Source organism: Mus pahari, chromosome 10 (genome assembly GCF_900095145.1).
Source record: "Mus pahari chromosome 10, PAHARI_EIJ_v1.1, whole genome shotgun sequence".
Taxonomy (NCBI): domain Eukaryota; kingdom Metazoa; phylum Chordata; class Mammalia; order Rodentia; family Muridae; genus Mus; species Mus pahari.
This window is the reverse complement of record NC_034599.1, coordinates 68,488,007-68,512,965: the sequence shown is the minus strand read 5'-3', so window position 1 is coordinate 68,512,965 and position 24,959 is coordinate 68,488,007. Positions and strand designations below refer to the sequence as shown.

At 40.0% G+C, this 24,959-nt stretch overlaps 1 protein-coding gene across 5 annotated transcripts in view; it reads left to right on the top strand.

Moving 5' to 3' along the window:
• Unc13c (unc-13 homolog C) overlaps positions 1-24,959 on the top strand; it is a 496,297-nt gene that overhangs the window by 284,447 nt on the left and 186,891 nt on the right. For all 5 annotated transcript variants that reach the window (XM_029543555.1, XM_021206602.2, XM_029543556.1 and 2 more), the window contains 4 exons: positions 2,651-2,820; positions 6,978-7,093; positions 8,604-8,767; positions 20,614-20,770. In XM_029543555.1, the coding sequence (XP_029399415.1) occupies positions 2,651-2,820; positions 6,978-7,093; positions 8,604-8,767; positions 20,614-20,770 (607 nt within the window). The remainder of the gene's footprint in view (positions 1-2,650; positions 2,821-6,977; positions 7,094-8,603; positions 8,768-20,613; positions 20,771-24,959) is intronic.

Sequence of the window (24,959 nt, the reverse complement as noted above, 5' to 3'; positions counted from 1 at the left end):
AGAAGAGGTATTGCTGGGTCCTCCGGTAGTACTATGTCCAATTTTCTGAGGAACCGCCAGACTGATTTCCAGAGTGGTTGTACAAGCTTGCAGTCCCACCAGCAATGGAGGAGTGTTCCTCTTTCTCAACAACCTCAACAGCATCACTGCAAGTTTTCTTAATTGCCAGGTCATTCTCTCAGCTCCTCCTTTCTTTCTTTCTTTCTTTCTTTCTTTCTTTCTTTCTTTCTTTCTTTCTTTCTTTCTTTTTTTCTTTCTTTCTTCCTTTCTTCCTTCCTTCCTTCCTTCCTTCCCTCCCTTCATCTATCTATCTATCTATCTATCTATCTATCTATCTATCTATCTATCTATCTATCTATTTTTAGACAGTGTATTCCTATGTAGACAAAGTCACTGCCCTTGAATTCACAGTCCTCTTGCCCATCCCTTTCATGTGCTGAGAGTATAGGTGATGCCTCTATCTTAAATGGTCTTCAGGTTGGTGATGTAATTTCTCAAAGTTTAAGAGAGGTTTTCCTTTGGTAAATTTCTGAGTAGCAGCTATATAAAAACAAAGAAACAAACAAAAAACAGAAGAACTCTTCCTAGATACGCAGATAACATATAACTTGTTATCTAAAAAAATTCACTGCATAATAAAACATGCAAAAGAGAATATTTTTATGCTAAAGTTAGTAACTGAGATGGGCTAAGTACCAATGAACCATTTCAATTCATTCACAGTGTCTTGCTCACAACCTACATCTAAATTTCTGGCCTAGAAGGCCAAATGCTAATCATACCTCAATGTTTATAACAGTCTCAGATCCCTCACTTTTCACTATAGTATTCTGATCTGAAGCCACCTACATTAAGTCAAAAAATCATGAGGTACAGTTTGGATGTAGGCCTGCCATACTTCAAATGTTCCTCTTACTTGCATTGTGTGGTTTTGTCTCAGAGACAAAGATAGATAGATAGATAGATAGATAGATAGATAGATAGATAGATAGAACTAAATTTTAATAAGGAAGCACATGACACTGTCAAAAATTGTTAATTAAGTGTTGTTCCTAGAGCTAATTTCATAGTCTAGTAAAGACATGGATGCTTTCCTAAGTTAAGTGAATATTTAATGCATTATGTAATATATAGAAACAGAAAAGTAGATCAATTATATTGAAATACAGTTTTAGTATAGTATAAATTGAAGTAATATTTTAAATTTCCTTACACTCTAAATGTTATATATAAATGCCAGTCATTTTATTAGTGACAATATACTGCTGCGATTTGTTTCCAAATTAAGGGGGAAGTTGAAATAGTTTCATTTTATTTTCAAATGTAAAATCAATGATGCCCAGAACTCACCCCTAAACACCAAGTAAAGTTTAAAGATTCCTCTACAAGAAGGACAAGACATTGAGAGTCAGGAAGCACAGGGTTAAACCTGCTACCTCGCTTAACAAGGCAAAGTGATCCAGAGCAAGTGACTAGCTGATTCTCAAAGAATGGTTATCACAGAAAGAGAAGCAAGAGAGGAAAGTCCACAAAATAAGTTGGGAAAGACCAGTTGCACACCTGAGGACAATACTGAGTAGTTTTCATCCAGAACAGGTGACAGAGGAAATGGAGATAACAGTGACAGACTAAAACATACAGGCTGTTCTTAAATTTCAGGGATTTTTAAAATCAAATTTGATTTCACAGTATCTTCTGAATATACTGGGTGCTGTGGTTTGGCTATGAGTTATGCCATTGAGAAGGTTTATGGCCCATGGAGACTTGATCTCCAGCCAGTGGCTCTATTGGGAAGCAACTGGATCATGGGAACAGTGGCATCACCAGATTATCAGTGAGCTCATAGCTGAAGAGACTGTTCTTAAGGCCTGGGTGGAAACTGTCCAATGAAGCCAGGCCTTTAGAAGCCAGATCTTGTCCTGTACTCACTCTTTCTGCCATTTTCTCTCTTCTTTTCTGTCTTCTCTCTGCCTCTGCTTCCTAACATCTCTTAACTAGATCCTTATCCTGCATCCTCCACAAAGTGATGCTCAGCCTCTCTTAACTGAGTATAATTGTCCTACATCTTCCACAGAGTGGTGCTCAGTCTCACAGCAGGCTCAAAGCAGTGGAACCCACCAAACACTGGCATCCATGAAGCCAGCAGTCCAAAGTTTATCATTCCTCCTTGTAATTTGTCTTAGATTTTTGTCGCAAAGAACAGAACTTAAATGATCTGCCATGTACTTGCCCAGAACCCTGCCATCATTTCATACTCTTACCACTTTCTGAACATCTGTGATAATAAAATTAGTTTATGGTTCTAGTGTGGACTCTCTAGGATGTAGATATAATGTCAAAAAAAAAATGTTGCAAATAGACAACATGGAAATACCTAAGCCAAGATCTTTGCCGCATGCTTGACTCTGCTGTCTCAACTACAGTTAATAGATTAGAACGGGATTGAAATTTGCCTGTTGTTTAGCTAATCACACTTTCCTCTTATCTACCTGCATTAGGTACCTGCAATACCCATGACTGGAAGGGGATCCTCATTTATAACTCAATGGATAGCTCTTTATAAATTAGTCAGGCTTACACTTAGCTTCCAGCACCATGTGCCCTTTATTGCTGTAGCAGCAGTCACTGACCTGTGCACATTTATTTTCAGTGAGTGTCATAACTCGACAGATCGAATCAAGGTCAGAGTATGGGATGAAGATGACGACATTAAATCCAGAGTTAAGCAGCACTTCAAGAAGGAGTCGGATGACTTTCTGGGACAGACAATTGTGGAAGTCAGGACTCTGAGTGGCGAGATGGATGTTTGGTATAACTTAGGTAATTAATTTTTTATACCTACTTAAAAATGAGTTAAAATTCAAAAGTATCTGTGGCATAGATTATATTCTCTTACAGTTAAAAATTGAATTATTTTGCAGGTCATTCATTCTGTTGACCTCTTAGTTGGGTTAGTTTCATTAGCAATGAAGGGTAATTGTCAATGAAAATGTAGTATTACTGAAAAAAATGAATCCAAGATAAAAATAAAAACTTCAGAGAATCAATTGAACATCTTCTTAGAGAAAATTTTACACCACTATTGATTTGAGATTCATAACATACAGCTTCAAAGATACTTGTCTAATGTTTGGAGCATTAGGGACTGTTTTTTAATTTATTATATTTTGTTCTTTAATGAACATTTATCAGTAAATATATAGTTGGAGGGCTGGAGAAGTGGATCATCAGTTAACAGCATTGTCTACTCTTCCATAGGACCCAACTTTAGTTCCTAGCACCTATGTCAAGTGGCCCAAAACTACCTGTAACTCTTAACTTTGGGGCTATGTGATACCCTTTTCTGAACTCCACAGACAAACCACGTCATGGCACACATTCACACAGATACGAGCACATAAATTAAAAATAAATATTTAAAATTAATTCAAAAGAAAAAAATTATTTAGTTGGAATTTCTTTCAAATGGTGATATGAAATTGAACATTCATTAGCAAAGGCAAGAAGGATGAATGCGACTCTAACTTGAAGCTATCAATCAACTTAGCTGACATGACATTTAAATGGATTTTTATTATGGAAGCAGGACTAAGGCTTTTGAATTTGTCTTTTACTTGAATTGAAGAATCACCTGGGGTCTATACTTATGACTTAATAATAGTACTAATCTATAGTTATCTCAGTTTCCATAAAAGATATGATCCAAAGATTGCTTAATGGCATCCTGGGGAAAGTTAAATTAAATTTTTGAGAACTGACTGGTCATGAGTCTAACAGAAGCTGATATAGCCCAAGGGCTACAAAGAATTATCACTTGGGTTCATAATGCAATGCATCTCTAACAAAATATTGGCTTAAAAAATCCCACAAACTTTAGTAATATGAGAGTTGTCAAAATAAAGTCTCATTAAGTTAATAAAACTCTAAATTATATAACAACTTAAACAGGAAATTTAACTTAATCTAAACATAGATGATTCAGCTACACTGGGAGCTCATTACTGAAAATAGTTGAAGAATCTTAATTAAAGAACATTGGTACTTCTCATTATTGGAATCTAAACTGGAAACTAAGTGAAAACTCCCACATCTTTTTAAATTATTAAATAACTTTACATACGAACCTAAGATGTAAAAGGAAGAAAACTTCAATTTCCTATGCAATATTCAAAAATCATTTTTTAAATTACAGTCTTACTTTTGTATGTGTTTTTTATAATTGAATGTCATTGTATTGAGCTAAAGCGTAAAGTTATGTATCAGAAATTTAAGTGTTTTATTCTTTGGATTTTATATACTTGGGTATAGACAGTTTGCTGGGGAACTTAGCTGTGATATTTGGTTAAATGGCTGCCCATCTTTGATATGAAACTACCTTTAAACTGTGAAAGAAACATGTGTTGTGGTGCTCTATAGAAAGCTTTTTTTCCAGCACCTTCAGCTGCTCAAGGGATTCTTTCATTTCTGGTGTTTGCCTTCAGGAAGGGAATAAGGAGGGAGAAAGACAGGAAAAAAGGAGGGAGGTGAGAGAGAGAGAGAGAGAGAGAGAGAGAGAGAGAGAATTAGTTTGCATTTCTTAGCTCTGTATAAAATTCCTAAGTGTGTTCAACCCTCACAAATAATTCACTATATCCTTTGTGTAAATTCTCTCCTTGCTCTTCACTTGGAATTTACCCTACCACACAAAGCAATGCTTGCTCCAAAGCCCTGTGTGTTCAAGCAGAGTCAGTGGCTCCTGGATTTGGGGGATTGTCTTAGTTCTAAGCTTCCTGGCAGCTCTGGAAAGGGTTGGTTAGCAAGGAAACTCAGGCTTTGTATTTGACTTACTGCTAGTGTAGAACTCTATATGTGTAAGAGCAAGATTGTCATTTTATTTCCTCAGAGGACAGACAGGAGGATCACCAGACCAAGGCCTGCCTGGCCAATTTTGCAAGGACCCATCACAAATTAAGATGTGAGAAATTGGCCGGGGATGTATCTTAGTGGGAGAGCACTTCCCACACAAGTATGAGGCCCTGAGTTCAATTCCGGGTACTGAACAAAACAACAGGATCTGTGGGATGTCCTAGCAAGTGGGGAAAACCCTAATGATTCTGTGCCGCTAAAGAAAGAATTTTCAGAACTCATTCCTACTAGACAGCAAAGATGAGAAAGTCAAGAGGGATCCCACACAGCAAAGGCAAGCTTTATAATCGTATGTGACTAAAAACAGAGATATGTAAGGCCGGAGAGATAAGTCAGCAGTTAAGGGCACTGACTGTTCTTCCAGAGGACCTGAGTCCAATTCTTAACAATCACATGGTGGCTCACAACCTGCCCTCTTCTGGCGTGTCTGAAGACAGCTACAGTGTACTCACATACGTAAAATAAATAATTCTTTTTAAAAATGACACAGATACATTTAGGAAATGGGCCAATTAAAGAAGTCTTCAGCAGTAAACTATGGTTTTATTTAGATACTAGCTTTTCCTTGTAAATGCGACCTTTCCTCCATGCATCTCCTCTGTGAAATGGGTGTCAATCTTGGGCTCCCAATCCATATTCATATTCTAGGAATATTGTGACTCTGCTCCTCTCAAAGTTCCGATAGGGGTGGGCTGTTCCCCCCCCGACTCAAATCAAATTGTTGAATAAACTGATTGTATTTTGATTCGATCCAAATAATTAATATGACATTTATAAATAAGCATAAGCGGTAAATAAACTATGTGAAAACTGCTTTCATCTTGCTGCTAGCCAGAATTTGGTTCATCTTTTGAAGTACAAAAAGAGCAAGAAGATGCTGAGAAGAAATTTCCAAATGAAACACTTTCCTTGTGAATTTTATGCTCTGATTAACTTGCTTGTAATTGCCACATGATGAATTTAATTTTACTGTATGAGGGCAGGGGGTTCTATGATCTTCTGTCCAAACCCTCCACAGGCAGTTTAACGATTACAACAGCACAACGGGCAAGTGCTGTCTGTGGGGCTCATGGTTACTTAGTTACATGGCATTAAAAAAAGGAGATGTTCCCTAGGTGAGCTTCTGAGTGTGTGTGTGTCTGTGTGTGTGTATGCATCTGTGTGAGAGTGTGTACAGATTTGTATGCATGCATATGTGTATATATACCTGTATGCATGTGTGTAAGCATAGGTTTGTGTGTGTACATGTGTTTTGCTAATTTACATTTCTTTTCATTAACAAATTTGTTTTTAAAATTTACTTATTTATAACAGATATATAAGAAATATATATATATTTATAATATATATAAATTTATATAAAATATATAAATTTATTATTTATAATAAATTAATGAATTGCTTTATAAATAAATTTTTAAAGGCCCATTATTTTTATATTATGCATATGAGTGTTTCATCCACATACATATGTGTAGGGTGTGCTTGGTACCCATGTAGGCAAGAAGAGGGCACTGAATGTCCTGAAACTGAAGTTAGAGATGCTTATAAGCTGCCATGTGGCCCAGATCCTCTGCAAGAACAGCACGTATTCTTAACCACCAAACTACTTCTCTAATCCATAAATTTGTTTTTAAACAGTTTTGCACATGTATGTAAAGCTTACAGGCCACTTTTGCCCGCCAGCTTTCATCCCGGTCAGCATGCACTCCCTCACACATATCTCTCTTTCATGTTCACGTCTGCTTTGCTTTGTGACTCACTGAGATTACTCAGACCCCTCCATGTACTCGTGTGTTTGACTGTAGCCTTTGCAGGGCTCTGCAGTGAGTACAAAACCAGCTACAGTGCCTCCCCTCTCTCCCAGAGTCTCTCAATAGCCAATAGTTCACAGATCAAAGGTAGGGCCCCGTGAGCCCCTCTCCTTTGAGTGACTGATCGCTCATAGGCTCAGTCTTGGGTGGACCCAGTGCAGGTATTCATGGCTGTGGTGAGTTGGTATATTGGGGAACTTGAATTAGAATTATGCTCCTGTTGAAATAACTGACCAAGAACATTTTGTTTTTCCTCAGAGAAACGGACAGATAAGTCAGCTGTGTCTGGGGCCATCCGACTAAAAATCAATGTGGAAATAAAGGGAGAAGAGAAGGTCGCACCGTACCATATACAATACACTTGTTTACACGAGGTAAATGATACAACAAATTTCACTGCAAGTAAGACTTGGTGCAGAGGGGCAGGGATATTATGAATCACAAAACAAGCATTGGGTTTTGAAAAGTCATAGACTTGGGTTTGTGGAGTTCAGACTGCTTGTGGGAGCGGGGGGCTTGCTGAGCCTGTGTCACAGGTGGTATGCTGAGGTGGAAAAACCCAGTGGAAAACTGGCCCTTTAGTGGGAATTCAGAATGAGCGCTCAAGGCAGGAGACAGAGGACCAACCTTCCAGCTCCTGTGTGTTCCTTGGTGTACACAAACTGACGACTTGCCCTGGGCCACCTCCAGCTCTGCATTGTGGAGGTGAGAAGTGTCACTAAGACCTTCTTGGATGAAAATTATACTTTCTCAAATACCCACAAGGGTGAGATGGATGAAATGAAGCTGAGGAATGTTCCTTGCCCCAAGCTCTGGGCGAGAAGGACGGGGCACTTTCCCAATAGAATATACATCAGCAAGGTGGCTTTCCTACTTCCATTCCTGTGGCTGTGATAAAATGCCTGACACAAAGCAACTTAGGAGAGAAAAAAAATTTTGGCTCATAATTCCATGTTACAATTGATCAGCATCAGGAAGTCAAGGAGGTGGGAACTTGATGCAGCAGCTCACATCCACAGGCAAGAGGAGAGAGAACAAGCACATTTCTGTTTCTGCTCAGGGTTCTCTCTCCCCTGCTCAGCCAAGGGTCCAGCCTGTGAAATGATGCTGCTGGCATTCAAGTGGCTCTTCCTTCCTCAAGGCAGTCCAGTTAAGACAATCCCCCACGACTGTGCCCAGACAGCAACATGACCTATACAATCTCTTCCTGCGTCACTCTTCCCAGGAGATTCTACATTGTGTCATGGTGACACCAAGCTAAACAGCACAATACTGTAGATTTTTAACACATTAATTTTTCTAAATACATTTATAAAAATCCATACCTCTATATACTTGACATGTGTAAAGGTGTGCACACCACTTTACCAAACAAATAACGAGGAATGGCATTTCAGTTGTTCACATAGTAATTATAGGATTTATGATTAATTTTATGACTGATGAACTCAGGGACTATGTCAATAACCAGCATTCTGTTTTCTGACTAATAAAAAGCAATTCTTAGCACAGGTTTGGCCAACCTGTCTTGGAACCCTAGCAGAGAAAATGTATACTCAATGCTGTACTTTCTAGGGCTGGAGATCTAGCTCAGTAGGTAAGGATGCTTGCTACCAAGGTTACTACCTTGCTTATTCCTGGAAATGGCTGGGCTGGGTACATACAAACAAATGAATTATTGATTCTGCAGATTCCCAAGCAGAAGCAAAGGCAGGTTTCCCATAACAAATTCAGTTTAATACAATCTGAAATATTGCTGTTGCATTCAGAGGCTGGCAGTGCAGACATGATGGCAATACAAGGGTAGTCTATAGAAAAGCATAGTTAAATATTCCTACCCTGTCCTGAAGAGTCTCTGAGCAACTGCAAACTGTTTGCTTTCAGAACCTGTTCCATTACTTGACAGAAGTGAAGTCTAATGGCAGTGTAAAAATACCAGAGGTAAAAGGCGATGAAGCCTGGAAGGTTTTCTTTGATGATGCATCTCAAGAAATAGTGGATGAATTTGCCATGCGTTATGGGGTTGAGTCCATTTATCAAGCTATGACGTAAGTACTGTAGGATGCTGGAGTGGTCATAAATCTCAGTTAAAATCTAATGGAAAGAAAAGGGAAACTTTATCTCAATTCTTTGGGTTTTTTTTACATTTATTTATTCTCTCTCTCTCTCTCTCTCTCTCTCTCTGTCTCTGTCTCTCTGTCTCTGTCTCTGTCTCTCTCTCTCTCTCTCTCTCTGTGTGTGTGTGTGTGTGTGTGCATGTGTGCATGCATATACTTTCCATAGCTTGTCTGTGGAGGTCAAAGGGAAAGTTGTAGCAGTCTGTTCTCTCCTTGCACTGTATGGGGTTCTGGAACTCAAACTCAGGATGTCAAGCCTATTGGAAAACACTCTTACCAAGTGGCCATTTTTCTGGACCTCATCTCAATTCTTCTAGCCTAAATGAAATCCATCAAAAAGAATTCCTTTACAATGTGCATGTATTGCCAAGTGCAGCAGTAAGATACTAAGTATCAGGGAGCTCACCATTACTACCCTCCTGCCTCTGTCCCAGGTTGGGAAGGGGAACTCTTCACCAGCATCAGTAGCATGGGAGACTTAGAAATTCCCACCTGAGACCCACTGACTCAGATATTCTGAGTACAGGGCCCAACAGTCTGATGTAAAGCATGAACATCCTTTTGGTACTTGAGGAAAGTAAAACCTTGGCATCCCACTATTAATTACCCAGTTGTCAACATCTGACACATAAGGAGTCATTGTAGCCTCTTAGAAAAGCCTGGGTACTATGCCCCAGTATAGGGGAATGCCAGGAAGGGGGAGTGGGTGAGTTGGTGAGGAGGGGGAGGGGAAAGAGGAGAGGGAGTTTTTGAAGAGGAAACCAGGAAAGGGGATAACATTTGAAATGTTAATAAAAATGTCTAAGAAAAAAGAAAAAAGAAAAAAAGAAAAGCCTGGGCTCTTCCTTTGGTATGTATACTATTGCTGTTATGAATAAAGCAAAGGTGTTTGTAGTTTTGAGAGACCCCACTACTGTGTGACTAGGATAATGAGTCAGTTTATACAGACACTTGACTTTAACAGGTATATCACTACAACTTAGAACTGGACCTCTTGTTCTCCATGGTGGATAGTTTCCTGCCTCCTCTGTGTTTGTAAGTGTGTTTAGTTTATCATCTATGTACAATGTATAATAGTACAGTGTTTATAGGCATATGCTAATATAACTGCAAATATTAGCACCAAGGTCATATTCTCATGTAAAATAAATGGGTGAGGCCCTGGATAATCAACCAATTCTATTTATAGAAATGATCAATTTTCTCCTAACTTCATTTCTGTTGCTGAGATAAAATGCTCTGATAAGAAAGCAGCTTAAGGGAGAAAGGGTTTAGTTTAGATCACAAATTCAGATTTCTGTCCGACAAGAAAGTCAAGGCAGCCAGAGTTTAAGGTGATAGGTCACACCCACAGTTAAGAGCAGAGCCAGAATGGATGCATGTGTGCTCACTTGCTGTGCTCAGCTTGATCTCTCCAGTCTTACATAGTTCAGGAGCCCCTGCCTAGAACATGGCGCCACTCATAGTAGACTAGGTCTTTTCACATCAGTTAAATTAAAACAGTTTTCTATAGACCAAACCCATCGTCTATAGAACCTTACTGAAACTCTCTTTTCAGGTGATTCTAGGTTAACAAAACTAACCTCAGTATGTAATTTGATGCAAAATCAATGGCCTTCATCAAACATTCATTCATAGCATTCAATCACCAGTCATGGTTCTAGAAGAGAGCTATTTAAGAACGAATACATGTTTAAAATACTGAAATATTGAGGCTGGGAAGCCAGTGGCCAGCCAGTCTAGTCAATTCGAGAGTTCTGGTTTAGTGAAAAACCCTGTCTCAAAAACTAAAGTGGAGGGGGACTGTAGGGCATACCAGACATCTAACTCTGGCCTCTACATGCATGGACACCTACATACATTTACATGAACATACACATTGATAAATGCTATTTCTTTTCCATTTATGTAGTGCCCTGGTGCTGAATAATAATGATCACACTTTTAGACATACAAGAAATCACAGAGGTCAGAAAACAGAGACTTCCTCCACAATCTAGAAACTCAGGTTTTATCTCTCTGACTGATGGCCACCCACTTCTCCCGCCCACATCTTGCATCAGAGACTCACTGTCAAGGTGATCTATTCTGGGCTCTGGCAGCTGTAAGAGAGTCAGTAACTTTGACATTTGATTTACCCCATGCCATGGTATTTAAAGCTTTTTTGGTTTTTGTGTTTGTTTTTTAATTTCTGTGTATGTGTGTACCTCAGTGAGTTTATATGCACCATGTAGGTGTAGGAGCCCACAGAAGCCAGAAGAGATGGTCAGATCCCTTGGAACTGGAGTTATAGATGGTTGTGAGCCACCGTGTGGGTGCTGAGAGCTGAACCCAGGTCCTCTGCAAGAGCAATGAGTGCTCCTAGCCACTAAGCATACCTCCTAGTTCCTACTCAAACTTTCTCTGTTCAGAGTTGACTAGAGGGCTACAGACTATGGCAAATGTATTGAGGTCAGAGGAGAACTGGCTGGAGTCAGTCCTCTCCTTCCACCATGTGGTCTTGGGGGTCAAACTTGGATTACTGAGTTTGTCAGCAGTGCCTTTACCGACTAAGCCTTTTTCCAGCTCATTTAAAGACTATATATGGGAGAAGCTGCCTACTGCACACTTTTCCTCATTAATATTGTCCAGGACAGATTTTGCTTTGGCAATACAAAATTTGCCATTACCATGCCAGAAGAAAGAAATGTATTGCTTGACAATCTAATGATTCCTAAAGTGCAGACTCTTTGCTTGCTCATATTACTGATCTGCGTGATTGGTGCTAGAAATTAATTGGTCTTATAGACAGATACAGGCCTCTAACTATATGTCAATATGTCAGCACAGTTAGAAACTATACTTATATTTAAGAAATATAGTACAGTGAGCAGCTTAGATCTGACTTGAATCCTAAATAAAGTGGCACAGATGGAAATCTTGAATCATCACTTTTGCTTCACTGGATTGGAAGTTCTGAATGCACACTAGAAACTCATTATATATTTGCAATAGAGGGAACCAGAAGTAGAGGTTTCTACTGATATTATTTTTTGAACCTCACTTTCTCCTGACCTATCTCTGGGTGTTGGAGATCTTCAATTGCCAAAAGCAAATAAAGGAGAAAGGCTGAATTTAACGAAATTGATGTCTGTGACTCAATCACTCTGTAAATTGTATTGAAATTCGGTGCACACCACACTGATCCTTTATAATTGAAAATAAACTTTCAGATACTGACACATGTTGTTGAGGGTTAAAAATACTTCTCAGAGGTAGTTTACCCATGCTTCCAAAATGCTATTTCTGTAGCAGAAATTTAAGTTAATTTCCAATAGATTATTGGCAAAATAAAATAAAATAAAAACTCAACTAGAGAAGGACAGTTTATAGATATAGTTACCTTCACAGTTACATGTATGATATTGTGAATCAGTATTTCTCTATTGTTTTGAAAACTTTGAAGGCAAAAAAAAAACAAATACATAAATAACGTATCAGAAAATAAACCAACAAATCACGATGACCAAGCAAGCAAACAAATACACAGAAGTATATTTTCACCCTTATTTTAGAATTCTGTTCTCTTAATATTTAAAACTTACAAAATTAGGAGCTCAATAGATAGTTCAAAAGGTTAAAAGTGTTGGCCGCCTTTCCAGAGGACCTGGGTCCAGTTCTCAGCATCACATGATGGCTCACAACTGTCTACAACTCTACTTCCAAGGGATCTGCCACTGTCTTCTGGCCTCCGAACACACAGCACACACACATACATGCAGGCAAAATACACATATGTAGAAAATACATATTTTTTTTAGAAAGTTTAAAAATCACAAAGTTGAACTCCTGTGCTTTAAAGAAGGCATATCCTATTGGCATAGTACACACACAAGTTTGAAAAAGGACGGAATGGCTTAATTCTTCCTACTTTTCCTGGAAGTTTCTGTTGATACTTATGGGCTGTATTCTTAGCCACATTGCTCTATTGCTACATTATCTTCCACCTAATAGAGACTTATTTGGTTCTCTTAGGGGCATTCCTGTTTCTTTTGAGGTTAGACTTGATGGATAAGTGAGAGGAGCTGGGTATTAGACTCTGAGTGCGTCGTTCAATTTTTCTCTTGAGCAGTTCGCAGAATACAGAGAAAGTAGACTCTGTGCTCCTGGGAAATGACCTGAGCTTTAAGACTCAGCTTGCCAGTCCTGTACCCACATCTTGCTGACTATAAACACACTCCCCCTTACCACAGGCTATGTCTCATCAGGGACAGTGTGTCATCCTGTCTGTTAAATAAAGCTGTACCCTTTGCTCTGGAACATTCATGGGAACAGAGATTATAGTTCTCCTATCAAAACAAGCCAACAATCAGGTACTTGAAGACTCTGTGCCTGTGTGCAAAGTACAGCCATCAATCCACAACAGAAGGGCCTTTCCAACTTTCAGCAGTAAAAGCAAGTTCTGTTCCCTCTGTCTAAGGAGCACGTTCCGCCACGTGGATTGCTTCTTGGGTACAGGCATACAAACTATTTACAATAGTGTGCCTTGATATTTCTCACTAGTATAATAACTGTACAATTTTTTTCCTTATAATGTTCTAATAAACGGAATTTCATTTTAGGAAATGATTGAAATGATTGGTATGTGTAGTGTATGTATTAATCCATGTATATATGTATGTGCATGTCTGTATGCATATATGTGGAGGCCAGTGGTCCCTGTAGGTGTCTTCCTCTGTCACTGTCTACCATATATTCTAAGACGAAGTTTCTCTCTAAAACTAGAGCTGGCCTATTGTCTACACTGGTGGTCAAGTGATCTGCCTTTTCAGCCTCCCCATTTCTGGCATTACAGATGTGTGCTGTCCCACCTGGCATAATATGGATTCTGGAGCAATGAACTCAGATCCTTATCTTATCCATTAGGTACTTTACCACCTGAGGCAATGCCCCAGTTCACATAATTCAAATTTGCACAATTTACATTTACATAATTGGTTACATACTTAACTCATTAATGAGTTTTTAATTCATTGTAAAAGAAAGCCAAAGCTATGCTTGAAATGTGGGATTCTGCTAAACTAGGGTCTTCCTTGGTGATGTCGACTGAGAAAAAGCTTTGGGTCATAGCCTTTTGCTGTGACTCTAATGACTTGTGCCTCAGTCCCGTTATCAAAAACTCATCTGTAGACCAAAACTATTGGGAGATTATCTTAAACCAGGTCTATTTCAGCTGCTAAAGTCACACGCATGCCTTCTAAGGAGAATGTTGGGCAACTGAATTCTTCGCTGATGCCCAACCTTTTCTTCAGGGTATGCAAGATGGGTGTTGCAGGAACAGAGGGCACAGCAATGAATAAGAAACCAAGGTCCAGTTCTGGGCCCAGCACTCTAGAATGCTGCGTAATTCATTGTTCAGCAGATGTTCCCTATGCATGTGGTGTAAGGACTTAGGCAGGATACCTGTAGCCTATGAATGTGACTATAACAAAATGCCATAGACTGATGGCTTATAAACAACAGGGGTTTTTATTTCCCACAAGTTAACAAGACAGTGAAATCCAAGGTCAATGTTGTCATGTGAGGAACATTTTCCTGTTCATGGAAGACTGTCTTCTTGCTGTGTTCTCAGCATTTTCAGTGTGGCAGGATCTCTCTAGGATACTGTTTTAAAAGCTACTATTGGGTCAGTCATGATAATGCCAATCTCTATCTTAGCACCCCTCAAAGAACTCACCTCCTTACACTGTCAACTCAAAGGAACAATTTCCTCATAGAAATATCTTTCCTCATAGAGGACAGACTTAGGCCACAGCCATTAGAAATCCAGAGTAGGGGTGGTTCTTGCCCTTACTTGGCTCTGAGTTTTGTGTGGCCAGAAAGCTGGCTCAGTGGGTAAGAGCACTGGCTGCTCTTGCCAAGGACCTGGGTTTAGCTCCCACCACCCACAGCCCAAGAGCTTTATCGTGCTAAAAGCAATACATTAAAATATCAGACTGCGCCTCTGGAGTCTGCCTTTTCCCAGACTTCTCTCACCCTTTCCTCTAATGAGTTTCACAGCCCATTGTCCATCCCCTAGTGCACAACTGTACTGCACTTTAGGAGTTGCATCCTCTTTGATGTGTATAGAGGGAGTAGGTGTGGTAAATGAGAAAAGACATCCCTGCCTCTGGAGACAGTTACCATGGAGTAGAGTCTGACAGACAGCCCTGCTGGGAAATAGCTAGGCCCAGCTCTCTGCTACAGACACATAGAGTGAGCAGCATGAGACATGTCACCCCCCTTCCTGGTGGCCAGCTAATGCTTGAGAGCTAAGACATAGTCCATCACTGAGTGTTTCTTAGTCCAGTCAGCAGCCCTGAAGTTAGGGAAAGTTGGTCCTTGGTGCCTGAATTCATTGATTGGCACTCTTGCTTTCCAGGGCTGGTAGGATTTGAGTTCCTTTCTGATCTTTTTGGAGCCTTCTGGAAGATTGGAGGATGACTCCTGTGCCTCTTTAGCTCGCGCCCATCAGACCCCAGAAATTGCTTCATTCCAGGATTAATCAGAGAATTAGATATTTCTGTCAGTTCTTTGAGATGAATTCCTGTCTAGTGTTCTGGATGATTTAAAACAGTGCTCTCAGCAGAGCGATGATGGAGTATCGTCGTCGTCATCACAGCATTAAAACATTACCACCACCTACCATGGCCAAATGCTCATAAAGTGATTGATGTAGTGATCAACTGTCCTGTCAAGGAAACTGAGGACTCATCTTGTCCCCTGTAATTCTGTAAATGCCTCCTGCTCCTGTTGCTTTGTTTTCATTAGGGAAAAAAAAAACAAAACCAAAACCAAACATTGGTCCATCTCTGGGTGTAGGGAATCACTGTATTAAATAAGTTCTCAATAAAGACAGCAGAACTGCAGACACACAGGTAAATCTACAGTGTACAACCCCAGAAGGAGAGGAAGGGGGCCCTAAGGAAGTGAAGTCAATGTATTGAGAGACATCTTCCACTCCTGCACTTTGACTAGATATCATAATGAAACAAGTCTAGCTGCATGGAACTACAGCATAATTCACATACACACACACACACACACACACACACACACACACACACACACACACAGAAAAGGGGTGAGCACTCAGATAACTTTTTCCTATTGGACTCCTTTTCTCCCTTCACCTTTCTCCAACACATCCTCATAAAAATCTTACACCCAAAATAATCTCTCTCTCTCTTTTTTTTTTTTTAACAAAAGAACATCACAAGTCTTTATTAGACATGCATCCAATTCAACAAAAATTTTTATGGACTTTTATGCAATATAACATAATTTATAGCATATTATTACTATAATAAGATTCTATTACATATAATCATATATGTGATATATAATATATAGTATATTACATATATAGTATATAGTAATAATACATATTATATATATTACATATAATCATATATATCACATATATGATTATATCAAATGTAAACGTGTAATATATATATATGTAATATGATTTACAATATGAATCGTATAAGCATAAAAAGAGACAATTGAACATCATAGTTTGCTAAGAACACCCCAAAAAGTTATGTAAAAACTGAAACAGACTGACATACCTAACTTAATAAGTCTATTATCAGAACTAAACGTCATATACCTCAAGATTACAGTCTTTACTGATCTGATGATGTTGCTTCTTTTTTGCGTAGAAGAATTATAGTTCCTGGGAGATGACATTTTAACTTACATCTACTTTGTGAGAATTCGAGTTTTATTTGATAAAGTCCTCTGACCAATGAAGATGTAGTTGACCTAACATATGGTACAGAGCTGCACATAAACCAGCAGACATACGGGTCAGGATTTCTCTCCTAGCAGTGGAGGGTTGACTGTACCCAATTGTGTCTTCACTGTGTCTTGGTTTGTACCATCTTATCCCCAAGCTATTTCTTTCTAATGCCCAGCCTCATTTCAAGGCATCTTTCCTAAGCCTCTGAAGGCTATACTGATCGTGCCCTTACTCAGTGGCTCACGCCACTATGTGTCTGATTCATGATTGTCTCACAGTTGCTTGTACATCTGTTATATGGTCCATGCTATTTTCTGCAAGTTGACTCACTGATGATGACTAGAGCATACTTGAGATCCATCTTCTAAATATTTGTTGCACCAACCGTCATGGACTCCAAGTTCTTCATTCTTCCCTGGTCTCTGCCTGGCCTCTCAGCCTAAGCCCCTCCCTTCTGACTGTTCTTTTCCCTGCTGGTAGACGGGACCTTTGGGGCTGTGTCCTGTACCCTAATCTTATCTGTTCTAGCCTTCTGATCTGCTCATACCCACTACAGGAGACAGATAACAGAACTAAAGCCTAAGCAACCTGGCTGTGGGGTTTGTCTCCATTTCTATTATGTTTTATTCATCTATCGCGAGAGCGCTGGCTATCACATGTGTTTGGAGGTAACTTGAGACGTTGCTTCTTCCCTTCTACCGTGTGAGTCCTGGGGATTGCACTTGTGACATCAGGCTTGTACACCAAGTGCAAGCTCACCTAGTGAGCTGTTTTGCTTCCTGGCTATCTTACTTTGAAACCAAAACCCAAGTTATTCTTGTGGTGCCCTCCATTTCAAAATGACACCCTCACCCTTCCAGCTTCAGACTTTTGGTAAAGTTTATTTTGGTTATTGCTTGTGATATCATGCCTCTACTTCTTCCTACATATGTCTATTTTTCTTTTATCATCTCCCAAAGTGTTACATTTAGGCATTTAATATTTCATAATTCTTACCCTATGATTAGGGTATAAAAAACTAATTTTATAAAATTTGAGAGGCAAGGAGGAACATGAGGACCTTACTTTGAAGTTTTAAAATTTCTTCTTGAGATATAGGTACAGAGACAAAATTTAGAGCTAAGATGAAAGGATGGACTATCCAGAGACTACCCCATCCGGGAATCCATCCCATCATCAGCCATCAAACCCAGATACTAATGCACATGCCAGCAAGATTCTGCTGAAGGGACCCTGATATAGTGGCCTCTTGTGAGGCTATGCCAGTGCCTGGTAAACACAGACGTGGATGCTCCCAGTCAGCTATTGGATGGAACACAGAGCCCCCAGTGGAGGAGCTAGAGAAAGTACCCAAGGAGCTGAAGGGGGCTGCAACCCTATAGGTGGAACAACAATATGAACTAACCAGTACCCCCTGAGATCGAGTCTCTAACTGCATATGTAGCAGAAGATGGCCTAATCGGCCATCACTGGGAAGAGAGGTCCCTTGGTCTTGTAAACTTTATATGACCCAGCACAGGGGAAGGCCAGGGCCAAGTAGTGGGAGTGGGTGGGTAGGGAAGCAGGGGCGGGGGGCGGAGGCGGGGTATAGGGAACTTTTGGGATAACATTTGAAATGTAAATAAATAAAATAATAATAATAAAAAAATTCTTCTTGAAATAGTTTTTATATCATTTGTAGTCTTCTTGTGGATTAAGTGCATTAGTGATTAACTCCAAGTCACCAATAATGCATTAGTCTCGCATTAAGGAAAGAAATAAAAGCATTTCCCCTTGGTATCATTTAGCCAAGAGAACAGACTCCAATTATCTACTTCATGCTCCCTGTGTCTTCTGTCTTCTGTCTGTTGTTTGAGTCTGAACCTGTGCCTGCTTGAAAGCTCTCTGTTCTTGTGCTTTTATCTGTGTCTGTCTATCCCTATGTGTCTATCTGTTGTGTGACTGTGTCTGTATGTGTTCAAGTGTGTCTGACTATAAGAGTGCCATGTGATTGTGTCTGTTTATGTTTCTGTATGTCTGTGTGTTTCTGTCTCTAACAAAGGGCTTTTTGTGCCTCTCTTATTGAGCATCACAGAAAGCCTCATATGGAGAAGGAATGGAATACGTTACAGAAATCTTTTTTAACAGTTTTACAAAGGATTAAGTCACTGACTCCAACTGAACCCCAAGTGACCCAGATAGCAAACTGTATTACAAATGTCATTGTTTATCAACTAATATGCCAAAACGCTATGGAAGATATTCATTTTAGAAGATTGCTCTTAACCTCAATATTTGCAGCTTTCAGCAAATAGTACAAATGTATTCTTCTGAGTCAGGGGCACGGAAGAGAACATAATTTAAAATTACAGCTTTGTGTTACTGTAGGTTGTAAAACTTGATTACATGGAAAATCCAAAGCAAGTAAGGTTGACTGTTATAGTGTTCTCTTAAAAGCAAGTTAAACAAATAGGGTGAGTACACAGTAGTATAGCAGCCTCAAGTCCCATATGACTTCAAGATATGTTATTAATTCTGTGAGGCCCAGTAAAGTTCCGGTCTTAAAAGAGATACTAGAAATAATTTCATAATATTGCATTCCTACGGTACTCATATTTAAATTTTTGAGTTGCATTTTTTTATTTATTTTGTGTGGGGTGTATATGTGTATAAACATGTGTGGGGATTCATGTGTACACCATGGAGCCTGTGTGTGGCAGAGGACAATTTAAAGTGCTCAGTTTTCCTTGCACCACATGGGTTCCAGGGATAGAGTGAAGCTTATGAGGTGTGACACCAAATGTTTTTACCCACTCAGCCATATCACTGCCTCCCATTTGTAGCATTCTTGGTGGGTATTAAATGATTTTAATAAGCTCAGAGAAAATGATTTAAAAACATAAATGCATTTAAATGTTCTAGGGTTAAATGACAGGCATCATATACCTCTTAGAACATTGTCAGTTCTGATTCTCAAAGACCATAACTTTAACCTACTTTCATCAGTTAATCTCATGAGAAAAAAAAAAAAAAAGGAGAAATCCAGCCCAGCTGTGAGCCAAGCAAGGCCACAATGTTCAGGGCTGATGCTGGCTTGCTTTGTAGGATGCCACTCGTGATAGACCCTTATGCACACACAGCCTGTTTTGGCATTCAGTGACACAGAATGCAGAGGTTCCTGGACAGGGGATAAATTACTAAAATATCTGAGCAAATGGGGTCAAATTACATATGGAGATCCTTCCTGCTGTGCATATTTTATCATATTTCCACACTGATCACAAGCGACACTTTCAGCTTGCCAATCTTTTGAGAGAGTTCACACGTGACAGGTTTCCTTGAGAGAAGAAACAGAACAGAGCACTCGGTGCTTTTGATATTATAAATGATTCCCTTAGTCGAGGTTTCAGTTGAGAGCCTTTGTGCTCAGGCCTGGCATAATTCAGTTGTTTGTCTAATTGAATCCTGTCTGTAACAAAGTGCTTAGAAAACAGAATGGCTGATGGAGGCCCTTCAAGCCTGGGAAACCTCAGAAGCACAACTTTAGTCATGTGTGAGGCTGAACGAGGAGTGCCAGTGTGCATGAAAGGGGGGCCTCCTGCTGCAAAATAGAGGGAAAAGTGGGGAGCAGACCGAATCAAATGAGCATTTGGGTGAGATGCGGCACCATAGGCTCTTAAATAATTAAAGGCGGGCTTGGGGAGTGAGGGTGCCCCTGTGCCCCCTGCTAGTGTTCCAGAACACTTGACTTCTCTAGGAACTGTGTTTGCCAGTGAGCACACAGCACCCACATAGTTCAAAGAGCCTGCTGTTAACACCATGAGAAGTCACTTTCTAATTAGACTACTTCACAGGTTGTGAATGCAAAATGTCTAAGAGGGCGACCGTGTCTGTTCTTCCAGTCAGAGACCTTAGGAGCTTTTGCTCCTTTTCATAGGTGTAGTTGAGGAATGACATAATGCTAACGTGAGAAGGTGGGCTGGTGTATGGTGATTAGCTTCCATTTTATGTCTTGCTTTTTTAAACATTTCAGGCACTTTTCATGTCTGTCTTCTAAGTACATGTGCCCGGGTGTCCCTGCAGTCATGAGTGCCCTGCTGGCGAACATCAATGCCTTCTATGCTCATACCACTGTCTCCACTAATGTGCAAGTTTCTGCCTCTGACCGCTTTGCTGCTACAAACTTTGGGGTAAGTATAATTATTTTTGGAACTTGGACTTTTCAAGAGGTCTATGGGACTTAGATTTTCAAGGGACTTTGGACCCCAGATTCTCTTTCTTCCTACCCACCCCCATTAAATTGTGTCTAATATATAATGAATCATCATAACTTAACATGAAAAAGAAAAGTCTGATTTGATACCCTAGGGAAAAAGATTGTGAATATTTGACCAAAGGAAAAATGCTCGAGAATCTTACTACAGAGGAACAAGGAGCCTCCTTGGGGGTATCTAAGTCTAATGACCCATATTCAAGGTTGAATTGAAATAGCTTTAATCAAAGAACTTTGACAGGAGGCTCACCACTGATTGACAATACACATCTGAGATGACATTTCCCACTAGCAGAACACAAATTTTGTCAGAGTGCCCTGGGACTCTATCGGACATGCTGCATGTTTGCAGATTTGTGGTTCTCTATGTTTAGCTGTATCTCCATGATAATCTGTGTGTGGCTGCTTTCATGGATACTCCCTTGAAGGAGAGCATGGTAGATCTTTGAAGATCTGCACCTACTGAAAGCTTGCTGCCTGTAGCACCCAAGGGTACCAGAAGTGTGTTGGTGAGTAAAAACACAGAGATTCTCAGAGGCCTATTTGTTACTTATTGTCTCCATGAGATAGAAAACGGACACTGGACAGGTGGAAAGGACATGGAAATGAAGAGTCATCTCAGTAAAATTGGAAGAGATGGAATTAACTAGAAGGACAGATTCCAGAGCCTTCCAGGCACAAAATCAGTAGAATACCCAGTACTTGCCGTCTTTGAAGATGGATCCAATGTAGGACTGGGGAGGACACAGGGTAGATTCTGGGAGTCTAGGCAGGGAACCTGGGAAGCAGCTTCAATGGTCAGTAATGCCGCTGAACATGTATTCCAGTGTCCCTTTATTTTTCACAGAGAAGATTAAAATTCATTGAAAATACCACAGTTAGTGCTTCTTCTGCTTTTCCAGTCTCCCCAGCATCTCCAGTCAAGTTTATAGAGGATATTTTGTTTGCACCATCTGTTGTAGAGATCAAATGTGGGGTTTGTGTCATATGATAAAAACAACTGAAGAACAGTATTTAGAAAGACACAGGCTATAGGTGAGCTTGGGTTCCATTCGCTGCAGCCAAGGGGAAGAACATGCATGTATTGTTCGGGGTGGATTCTTCAAGAAAGAGACCGGTACTATTTAAAAAAAAAAAGCAAATGAATCATGGGTAACTGAGGATAACTCTGGGTAACAGGTTCGATAATGGCCATTATCAAGTCCCTTCTGTCATCAAAACCTGTTTCTCAACCTGCTTAGTGAGGCTAATGAGTCCTACTCTGGAGTTCTTCCCAAATTTGAAGTAAAGATCATTGAAATTTAAGAATCCATAATCTAATGTGCAAAATATGAAGATTCTAAAATTATATGAGGTATGAGAAGTTTGTCCCTCCTAGCTTACCCACAATATAAGCAACACAATGTCAGCTACTACTGTTAGACAGATCATGTCTTGCAGGAACTGGGACTAAAGAACACTCTGGAGCCAGTTCAACAAAATACTGTGATGGTCAAAGTTCAGACCAAAGAAGACTTTTGCAATAAAAGCATCACCTTGGAAACAGAACCTGTTGTCTTGGGACTTTGTCTATAACATAAAGCATGCTGTGTTATGAAATAGCTCTGCTTCTATTCTGCCTGGTGTGTGCACTGTGGAGAACAAGCCAGGCTTGCAGAACACCGAGCCTTTCTGCCTCTGAGACGATGTGGTTACTTGATTAACATCCTCCATAAAAGCCACCTGGAGGAAAATTGGATGCCATGCTCCCTTACTTCACACTGACCCAGAGAGAAGAAAATACATTGACTTCGGCACATTTCACATCTCAATAACAACATGCTTATAGCAAACCTCATTTTGTAAATCAAATAACATCTTGTAGAATAGAAGCAGAAAAAAACCCTGAAATACTTGGTCAAACCACAACTCGATTAATTGGCTGTTGGGCATGTGGCTGTGTATTTTTCCCTCACTGTGGAATATGATAGTGTTTCCTAAACAAAACATATCAACTATACTATTTCCCACCTCCACTTTGGAGCCCTAAGTTCTTAGTCATTCAAGGGCTTAAGAAGGTATAGATGGGGTTGGGGATTTAGCTCAGTGGTAGAGCGCTTGCCTAGCAAGCACAAGGCCCTGGGTTCGGTCCTCAGCTCTGGAAAAAAAAAAAAAGAAGAAGATATAGATACATGGTACAGTGACAGTGTATATAGTCAATTGTTTAACATTTTAAAAAGGTATAACCCAGATTTTTAAAATCCCCCCAAACATAGTACATCTGAAAATGTTTTCTTCACTCTGGGCATGGTGGTGCATACCTTTAATTTCAGCACTCAGGAGGCTGAGGCACATGCACTTCTGAGCTCGAGGCCAGCTGGTCTACATAGAAGACATAGTTCCAGTATAGCCAGGGCTACACAGAGAGACTCTGTTTTGAAAAAGAATTAAACACAAAGGAAAAGCAAAAAGAAAAAGCTCTCTTCAGAGTCTTACTCACCCTAGGCAGGTGTTCTACCACCAACCTGCATTTCCAGCCCACACACATGTTCATTTCTTTGCCTACTTGTTCTTCCAACTTACTTGACAAGTCCTACAAGCTACTGCAGCAGCTGATGGAATGGAAGAAAGATACATTCTGACTTGACTCTCAGAGATTTAGACTCTAATGAGATAAACACAGAAATGTGGGAAGAAAACACAAGTCATTCTCAGATGTAGCAAGTCTCATAGAAGCTTACTCAGTATTTACAAAAGCATGGAGACTGGAGGATAAGGAGTGATTGATGGTCTTAGGTCAGCCCAGAAGTTGACAAGAATAGTGGACAGTAAGTTCCAAGCCCAAGAGGTACCAGGAAAACAACCACAGACTTACTGAGATATTTTAGTGAATACAAGGAAGAATGAAGATAGAAAATTAGTTGAGAAGTGTGCATAAGGGTTGGGAGAGATGGCCCAGCAGTTAAGAGAGCATGCTTCTCCAGCAGAGGACCCAAGACAGGTTCCCTGTACCCAGCTAGATGTTGGGTGTGGGTCAAAACCACCTATAACTCCAGCTCCAAGAAGACCCAATGCCTCTGGCCTCCTCATACATCTTCATTCACAGGAACATACAAAACACACATAGACACACATATGCATAATCTAGAAATAAATCATTTTTAAAGTATGCATAAGGTAGCTTATCTACTGCAGGCTAGACATGTGGGTACTTCATGAGGAAGGTGGTTAAAAAATTAATATTGGATCACCAGAGGACTTTCATAGACACTGGGATATTTGGACTGTATATTTAATATGCAGGATATGTTGAGATAGGATTTATGATGGAGCAGGACCACTGTACAGTGAATGCTTCAGAGGGGAGAGATTGGATGCATGTATCCAGTGTATCTGTGGTGTGGATAACATCTTAGAAACTTTAGGTAGGAAAGTATTTAACAGAAAAGTACATGTTTTCTATATCATCTGAAGGACTTCCATAGTAATTCCAAATGCCTTGATTTGCAAGAGAAGCAATAAGCTTTCATAACATTGGGAATGTGAAGAACATGAGATTGTCTATCCTGTCATGTCTTTCCAAAATCATTATGCTGGTAACAATAGACTGAAAAACAAGCATCTCTGTAACTTGGCCAGTTGAATGAACAAGCCAAGAAGCAAATGATGGGGAGGGGGCACATCTCATGTCTCCTTCCAAATATGGTAGCAGGGACACTGTACAACTGATAGGCAGAAACTAAGATCATTACAGGAACTTGATGGGAAGGACTCTGAGAACAAAAAGCATTGGTGTTGAGTCTCTGGACTCAGGGACAGAAGCATTGGTGTTGAGTCTCTAAGCTGCAGGAAGCTGTGGAAACAAAGAGGAGAGAGTGAGCTCTAGTCCTGGTCACTGACAGGGGCATTAGGGGTGGGGCAAATGTGCTGATGACCCCAGTTTGGCAATGTGACAACCCAGGCTAGTCAACTTCAAAATGGAGTGTGAGGCAAAAAGGGAATCAAGGTGAAGAGTGTCTTGGAAAAGATTTAGATCATTACCTTTTAAAAAGATTTTTAAATGTGTGTGTGTGTGTGTGTGTGTGTGTGTGTGTGTGTGTGTGTGTGTGTGTGTAAATGTGTGTGTG